We start from the raw sequence: 9,218 nt of genomic DNA on the forward strand, positions 1-9,218 counted from the left end.
AAACCCTCAAAGAAAGCTGAATTACAACAATTCTGCAAAGATGAGTGGGCCAAAATTCCTCCAGAGCGCTGTAAAAGACTCGTTGCAAGTTATCGCAAACGCTTGATTGCAGTTATTGCTGCTAAGGGTGGCCCAACCAGTTATTAGGTTCAGGGGGCAATTACTTTTTCACACAGGGCCATGTAGGTTTGGATTTTTTTTCTCCCTAAATAATAAAAACCATCATTTAAAAACTGCATTTTGTGTTTACTTGTGTTATCTTTGACTAATAGTTAAATGTGTTTGATGATCAGAAACATTTTGTCTGACAAACATGCAAAAGAATAAGAAATCAGGAAGAGGGCAAATAGTTTTTCACACCACTGTATATGTAGTGAACTCAACAGTGGCAAGTCCATGTGCATGTGAGTCGTTTGAAGAAATAATGTTCTTGTTAAACACATATATGATTACTCAGTGAAAATAATTGTTTTCTTTTTCTTCTATTTTCAATGACCTTGTTTCTTTTAAATACCAAATAAATGAAAATTGCTGGCTTGATTTCTTTTTTCCTGTCTCAAACACAACAAGAATAAGCAAGAACCATATATTTGAAGAAAAAAAAAAATCTAAAAGAAATGAGGCATGGGATACAGATACATAATACACACTTCACATGACAAAGCCCAAGCAAATACATTCAGAGAAAATGAGACTTAATTAAGGTTACTCATTAGGGCAATCACGAAACAGGTGCCAGTGTACAGAAAGCATGCCATGAAGTTACGTGATTTTGACTGCTGGAAAATTAAGTCCTCGTCAGCCATTTTGCGTCTGAAACTGGTACTGATGTAACACTTAATCCCCCTCTACACAGTATATTATATAAATGTACGGTGTTTAAGATAAAACTTAATTTTCTTCTGATCTACTTTTTCAATTTCTCATCTGTGATTCACTCTCCGATTACCAAACAGGGAGTGTATTTGGCTGACGATGAAAGAAGTACAACTTAGTGTAAACAAGGTGGAAGATACTCAAAATTAAAAAAAAATTGTATTAATAAGTTGGATAGAGAGTTCTGTCATACAGAAAGACAGACAGACATGTACGTGGGCTTCAACCTGAAATAATAATATCACTGATTACATTAAAGCTCATCAGATTATTTTTAGCTTTAACCTTACCTTTGACTCACATATGTTTAATGTTAAATTAAACAACTGCAATCTAACATTTATGATAACTTGAAGTGAGTATTTACATCTTTATTGGCCCACTCTTCTTTGCAGATTTGTTTTAATTCAGAGTTCGTTTTCGAGCATAAAAGGCCTGTTTAAGGTCATGCCAAAGGATTTAAGTCCAGACTTTGACTAGGCCACTACAAAACTTTCATTTTTTTTTTATACTTTTGAGCTATTTAAATGTGGATTTTGTGGTGCGTTTCAGATCATTGTCCAGCTGCATAACCCAAGTGCACTTGAGTTGAGCCATAAACTGACGGAAGGACATTCTCCCTTAGGATTTTCTGGTAGAGCGCAGAATTCATAGTTCCATCAATTATGACAAGTCGTTCAGGTCCTGAAGCTGCAATGCTGCTACCACCACCATGTTTCACCGTTGTTTCATTGGCATAAATCTAACTGTGTTTGTTCTAAATGTGTTAGTTTTATGCCAGATGGAAGTTGACCTTCAAAAAGTAAAACTTTTGTCTCATCATATTTGACCAAAAACGCTTAGGGGATCATTACGTTTTTTTTTTGTAGCACTAATATGAATAGATTTTGGAGCCTGGGCAATACTAAACATATATTTATATTTTCATATACACTACTTTTCCTCCAAACAGAATAAATGATCTACAAATGTGTCCATGCAAAGATGCTTTTCCCATCAAAGCTACCTCTGGTTTGTTCACTGGGGTTCTAAACCTCTATCCAGATTTCTGTAAAGCTGATAAGTAACCATGTCTATTGTTAGAAGCACTATAAATACACCTGTATAAAGCAGAATTCTGTATTGTAGTTGGTGTAATACCCAGGTTTCCATCAGAACACACCCTGAGAAATGAACCATTTCGGATAAGGTGCAGCAGGTTATTGACGTAAAGCACATGCAGATTATATCACAACCATAATTCATATATCGAGGATCAAACAATCCTGCTGTAACAGTGTCATGAATCAGAGTTATACACCGTACTAGAGTATCTAACAGCTTTACGTGTTTGTGTTATGATTAACCGCACCTGGTCCTGTACAGAGTGGACCTCCTGATAAGGCCAATTACTTTTCGCATGATTAATCACGCTGCCCTCTTTTTTTCTTTTATCAAACACTTATCGACTCCATAAGCAGCATCTCTTCGTCACTTTACTCCACTCTGATTCTGAGCAGCGTGGCAACACATCAGCTCCTGAGAACATTCCACTTCAACATCACAGATTAGTAATATTATTCAGGTTTCTTCCAGATGGCGGTCTCTATGAAGCGCTGGGTTACAGGGACAGCACTCTGCATCACCGCGTTATTGATGTCAGGTAGGAAATGAGACATTTTTTTTATTATATATTTTTAGGTAGATTATTTTATATGAGTGATTATTTTTATTTATATTAAAATTACTTGTCCAGTAAAAAAATAAAAACAAAAAAACTGTTGATTTGGAAACATGTTAAAAATGCATTATTTAATTTTGTGTAAAAATATACATTTTATAATTTTTTTAAATGGCACAATACTAAGCCAGTTATACTGTTTCTGTATTTCGCTTTTTTGTATTGTTTATTTATTTATTTATTTACTATCATTTTATGCAAAAGTAAATACAAGAAAACAGACAATAGTATAAAATGTATTTGTATATTTTGGGGGAAAATATGCAGTCTGTTCATATGGGTTTGGTTTTCAGACCCTGTGCTGGGCTGTAGGTTTGAATTTCAAAATTTCTTTTGATGTTATTGTTTTATTAGTTTTAAATTGTTTGGTGGTTTACGGCATGGTGCTCAGTGGTTTGCACTGTCACTTTGCTCCTCCAGGGTCTGAATTCGATTCCCGCCTCGGGTCCCCATGCTTAGTGGGTTTCCTCCGGGTACTCCGGTTTCCTCCCACAGTCCAAAGACATGCAGATTAGGCTGTGTGAGTGTGCCCTGCGATGAATTACTACACTGTCCAGGGTGTACTCTGCCTTGTGCACTAAGTCTCCTGGGATAGCCTCCAGGCTCCCACGACCCTGAATACAGCAATAGCTTTCCAATTATAGAGTGAGTGTATGGTGGCTTTGGAAAACTTTTTGTCACCCCACCCACACACACACACACACGAAGCCTATAAATATTTTTTAAATCCACCTTTTATTTATTTATTTTTTTGCTGTTTACCAGAATTCTGCTCAGAATATCTGTGAAGATATTTTCATTACTACTAACATGGTGACATAACAAATCCTAACATTTCTACATTCATATAGTAAAAGATAGTTATTTCATGCTGTTTATCACTGCAGCCTCTGCTGAAAGTGCAGATATAAAAAAACCTGAGACGCTTGTTGTGGATTCACTGAGTTATTACTTCAGCATTGAGATCATGAACCGCGTCTACAACGATTCTCTCCAGGACTCCAATTCTCCAGACTATAAGAGGATGTTCAATGAAGTTAGCGGCGCAGTGAGTGTTCATATATATATGAATATGTAATATATATATGCAAAATGAATATATTACTCTAATCAGCTGCATTTTACCTTAATTATAATTTTGTTTACCTTTTAAAGGTCCTCCTTGCCTATGGCTGCCCCACCTGTCCTAATAATGCCGCTTATCAGGGTGTGACAGACATGAATTTCAGGTAAAAATACAGCAGTACCATGTGCACCGAAAACAGATCACTAAAGAGTTTAATAATCACCTCATATTGTTGTTTCTTTTACGTCTCTGCTTAACAGAAAGGGATCAGTGATTGCAGACTTCATCGTTCTCTTCAAAGGCAGCTTTACCAATCCTGTATTACTGAAATTCGTTTTTCTGAGTGCCCTTTCAAGCAATAATGAAATAAATGGGCTTATAATCAAACCTACATCTGTACAGGGTATGTATGTGCATACACGTGTAAACACACACACAAACAAAACAACACATAGTGTACATGAGTATCAAAATGTCTGTGAAATCTAAATGTAAAAATTAATGCTGCTCTCTCAACAGACTCATATGTAACAACCACAACTTCCACACCAACCACCAGCACAACAGCCACTACAACAACAACCACCACCACACCAACAACTACCACCACCACACCAACAACCACCGCAACCACCACCACACCAACAACAACTACCACCACCACACCAACAACCACCGCAACCACCACCACACCAACAACTACCACCACAACCACCACCACACCAACAACTACCACAACCACCACCACACCAACAACCACCCCCACAACAATCACCACACCAACAACTACCACAACCACCACCACACCAACAACTACCACAACCACCCCCACAACAATCACCACACCAACAACCACCACCAGAACCACCACGACACCAAAAACAAGAACACCAAAAACACCCACCACAATGCCTGATAACACTTCAAAATCTAGTGAACAAAGCTCCAGCCTTCCAATTTTCCTCCCAACACATGCTTCAGAGGGCCTTACGTCCAGCAGATCCATCACCACCAGCAATAAGTCCTCTACCATCACCATAAGCAGCCATTCAATAGGCAGTTCTTCAATCCACACCAGAGGGACCAACTCTTCCTCCACCAGTGACAAAGATAGCAAAACCAGCAACCCACCACCTTATCCCAGCGAAGGGGTCCCTGGCTGGGCAATTGCTTTACTTGTGCTGGCTGCCATTGCCATCCTGCTCCTCATCATCATAATCATCATCCTGGTAAGAAGTCATTTATTGCATCTACACAAGCTGATATTACAAGAACATAAGGATTAGGGAGAAAAATAACTACATTCCAAGATCCATTGATCCACATCTAGCACAACTTTAAATATTTCAGTGATATGACATTCTTAACCTTGGGTTTTTTGATTAATTTCCAATCATGGAATCAATGTTATTCATCTTTTTTTGTTCTATCTGTCTCTGTGTTTCCCCAGCTGGTAAGATGGTGCTGTGTGGATAGTGAGGACGACGTTCGGTCTCTACCACCACAGGAACACACTCCCTACATGAGAACCACCTTCAGAGAGCCGCTGTCTGTTCCAGCTTATAGCCCTCACACACCACAAAAGAATGTCTATCCTTTTGTAAGAGTCTCTCTTTATATTTAATGCTCTTGGTTTCCACATAGAACAGATAACACAAACATTCAAAATACTTTTCACACCATCTGAAACCTCCTTTAAGGTATTAATTTTAGCAACTCTGCCTGGCCAAAATGGACTACATGTGCAAACATTTTGTCTGACCCCTTTCAGCTTTGATTATGGTGTAAAATCTGGTGTCCAGTTCGTGTATGAAAATGATTCCTCATGCTCCCACAACCACTCTTTCACACTCTGATTACTAGAATATGGCCTGAGCAACTGAAACAACCCCAGATCATAACACTGCCTCTAGAGGCTGGTAAAGTGGACACTATGCATGATGGTTGCATCGCCTCATGGGCTTCTCTTCTTCTTACCCCGGCACATCAATTGCTCTGGAATAGGGTCAGTCTGGACTCATCAGACAACATGACCTTTTTCAATTGCTCCAAAATCCAGTCTTTATGCTCTCTGAATTGAACCCTTTCTTAGTCGGATAAGGCTCAGTTACAAGTGGTTTTCTAATGGACACGCAGTTTCACTATGAAACATAGCTCTGATTTCTACTGAACAGTTTTGAAAATGCAATTTCACCAAGCATTTATGTTCTCTCTGATCATGGTCATTCATGATTTTTTTCTGACGACATAATGTTGAAGGGGTTCTTAACCCAATTCCAGTATTTTTAAGTCTCCTTAGTTGTTTTCTTTGCGTGACGCAGGCCAATAATTTGACGCTTCTGAAGCAGTAAAATGCTTTAGTCCAGGCAGTGTATGATTTTACTTCTGTTTGGATAACTGCAAAAACACATTAGGAAATGTTGAAATTTCACCATGTACAAGGTTCTTTCAGACGACAACACATATAAAACCATATCTTAACCTGCCTAATTAACCATCCCCCCACCAGATAATCCCTAATATATACAATGATTAATGAGATATTTGTGTCTTTCCATTGTTTTTTCGTCACCAGGATGATTTGCCTCAAAGCCCCAAACCTAAACCACCCCGAACAGGAACCTACGTGGTCAACCCAGAGAGATGATGAAGTAAGTGAGTTACTGTTTTTTTTTTAACTATATATATATATTTTTTCTTTTAGTCTATTGATGGCAGAACAACTTATACGGTGAAGTGGTCTATGTTTGAGCCTTGGATTTCCATTTTCTTTCCCCAGCCTGTTCTGCAATCAGGCAAAGGAAAATGGAAAAAAAAAACAAGACACAAACATAGCCTTGAAATTACATGAATATGTCAATATGACTATAATGAAGCTAGAATCAGCAGGATCCATACACACAAAATAGTCAAAGAGTAAACAAAACAGATGTATACATTTGGGGTACCAACCAGTAATATGGTGATGATAGCCTGAGACATGAAAATAAAATAGATTTCTTGAGGCAAGGCCACAGAAAAAAATCGATTAGTCCACAATCTTACCATATGACTACCCATGGTTAATCATAAATTCGTGAACTTGGCCTGGGCAAAAGCTAAACCAGCCTCCTCTAGTGCAAGTCTGTATTGATAATTTCACATTAACGTACCAGGCAAAGTTTTAAGCCTGGTACGTTATGAAGTTAATGGTATCTCAGCATCTTGTCAATCAGTTGACGACCAATCAAGAATCATGCTAACTTTCTTTTCTTTACAATAACAAACAAAAGCTTTAATAGCAAACAAGAGGCTGTGGTTATTTCTATATGCCTCAGTGATTTAGCTGTGAAAGCGATCAAAGCCATTGTATATGACGTCTCTAAGTACGGCATTTATCAACTGCTTTGCTATTGTTTGTATAACACCCAAACGCTACTGTTATACAATCCTTATTGAACACAGCCAGACAGGCCATGTTTGACCCGCAGACAGACAGGATTACTAAGAGCAATTTTAATTCTTTACATCCATGATAAATTGATACTTCAGGACCTGACTTGTGCGCGGCATGTCTGATTCTGAGCAGTAAATGGGAGTGGCCGGTGTCTTGACATACTATAGAGACACCCAAATAGTTAACACCGGCAGACTCTATTTACAAATTCGGAAGCTTTTATTCAAATCGAGTAAAAATTCAGTTAAAACACAGAGCAGAGCAGCTGAAGCTAGATAACAGGCCACCGAAATTCAGGCTTATGTTACTACTGTTTACAAGCTACACACATTTATCATTTCATCAACCTTTACACTACATAATTGATTTGACACATTAACCAAATAATCATCAGATATTAACAATCCATGGCAACCAAATACAAACAAACAAAGCCATAAGCTTATTTATACATTCACCATCTCTAATGGTCACACCTTTGGCAGACACATCCCTGCCCTGTTTCTCAGTCAGAATCCAAATTGTGGTGAGAAAATAAGCTGGTCAAGGGCTCTTGCAATCAAAGATTTAGCAGTCACTCCTACAGCATTCTTTATGACTCAGAATAGCCAAAATGTGCACAACTGACTCATTGCACTATGGGTTGGTATGTGTTGGTCACATGAGAGAGGCCGAAGAAAATTGCAGAAGTCAAATGATTCAGAAAATCTGGACAAGTATATGATGGACCAACTGTATGTTCATCAAATATGAGGGTCTTTATACTGTATTGATTTACAGTTATTCATTTTTATGCAAATGGTGAGTGAAATTCCAATCCAATGGCATAGCTGAGCAGTTGAGGTTTAAATGCTAATTTAAATTACTTATTTGGCCAGAAATAAAATGTATCTACATACAAGCCTAAAATGTGGTTGATTCACCAGGATAAGTTTGAAAATTTTAGGTGGGCTTCAAGTCAAACTTGGACTGGTAAGGTCAAGTAAGCTGATCAGACTCTTAGCTTCAGTAAAACATTTGAATGGTGCAAACGTTTTAAAGTGGGCTTCATGCCTGTCAATGACTATCCTGGTCGAGGTGGTATTGCAGTCGTTTCCAATGAGTGGCACACCTCATCTAAATAACCTGCAGATAAGATGGATCTTCCTTGGGAATTGTACATACAAGCTTTCAATACAGTACAGGAACTCAGGAGAAAGTTATTGTCACATCCCCCACACAGTCTTGACCTCGCTCCAGCAAGGAGATTAAATATTATATAGAAAAATAAAGAGAGTTTTTACTTTCAAAACTGTAACTGTGACTTGAAGCCTCCTTGTATTTGAGTTCATCTTTCTAAAGTAGTTCAATGGCCTTAACGTAGCTCTGAAAAACCATGACTTGAGTTTTTGCCATGATGCATTGGCTCAAACCAATAGGAAATGAAGACAATAATTTCCTCCTACATGCCAGGCTTTCTGCTGGGCAACCTTTAGACCAAACGTAAAACATTACGCAAGAATGTTTTTGGCCAAATTTCAGCAAAATGCTTTTAAATATGGAATTTTATATCTAGACCACTTTTGGCACACATTACTCTAATGGTTGAAATAATTTATCTAAAATCAATTAAATTTATTTCACTGTTGGTCAGAAATGTTCATTTTCACAGTTGTGAAATTGTGTTTAATTTTTTTTTCTTATTTAAAACTAACGACTGTTGTGTTTGCTCTTACAGATTTTAGAGACATGAGACTTCTTGTGAATATTCGTGGACTGAAAAACGGTGTGGATGCCACCTGCTCATGACGTCTGCTTCACAACAGAACTAATGTGTGTATCGCAATCTCAGGAATATGTCTTCTAAGTATTATTGCCAAAATATGAAAAGTGGTATTTTACTAATTGTGTATGTAAAGTGCTTTTAATCTTATCCGTGGAAAAAATCCACCAGTCATGATTTATAGTCATAAGATTCCAAAACTAGCAAAAAATGGCAGGATTCAGATTTTTTAAAGAGATTACTATGCATGTAACTTATTTTATCTGACTTATAAATAATAACTGTAAAATATATAATTGTAAAAAAATATATTGTAAAAATATAAACATATATTTTATATTGTTTCAACATTTTAATG

General features: G+C 37.5%; 1 protein-coding gene across 1 annotated transcript; it reads left to right on the plus strand.

The window, feature by feature from the left end:
• The first annotated feature begins 2,381 nt into the window (after window positions 1–2,381).
• Window positions 2,382–9,218, plus strand: LOC128515606 (uncharacterized). Its single transcript, XM_053489691.1, has 8 exons — window positions 2,382–2,518; window positions 3,484–3,644; window positions 3,752–3,825; window positions 3,923–4,065; window positions 4,182–4,891; window positions 5,113–5,262; window positions 6,238–6,313; window positions 8,816–9,218. The coding sequence occupies exons 1-7, from the start codon at window positions 2,452–2,454 to the stop codon at window positions 6,307–6,309; spliced, it is 1,377 nt and encodes a 458-aa protein (XP_053345666.1). The 5' UTR covers window positions 2,382–2,451; the 3' UTR covers window positions 6,310–6,313; window positions 8,816–9,218.

This window comes from Clarias gariepinus, chromosome 28 (assembly GCF_024256425.1).
Source record: "Clarias gariepinus isolate MV-2021 ecotype Netherlands chromosome 28, CGAR_prim_01v2, whole genome shotgun sequence".
Taxonomy (NCBI): Eukaryota; Metazoa; Chordata; class Actinopteri; order Siluriformes; family Clariidae; genus Clarias; species Clarias gariepinus.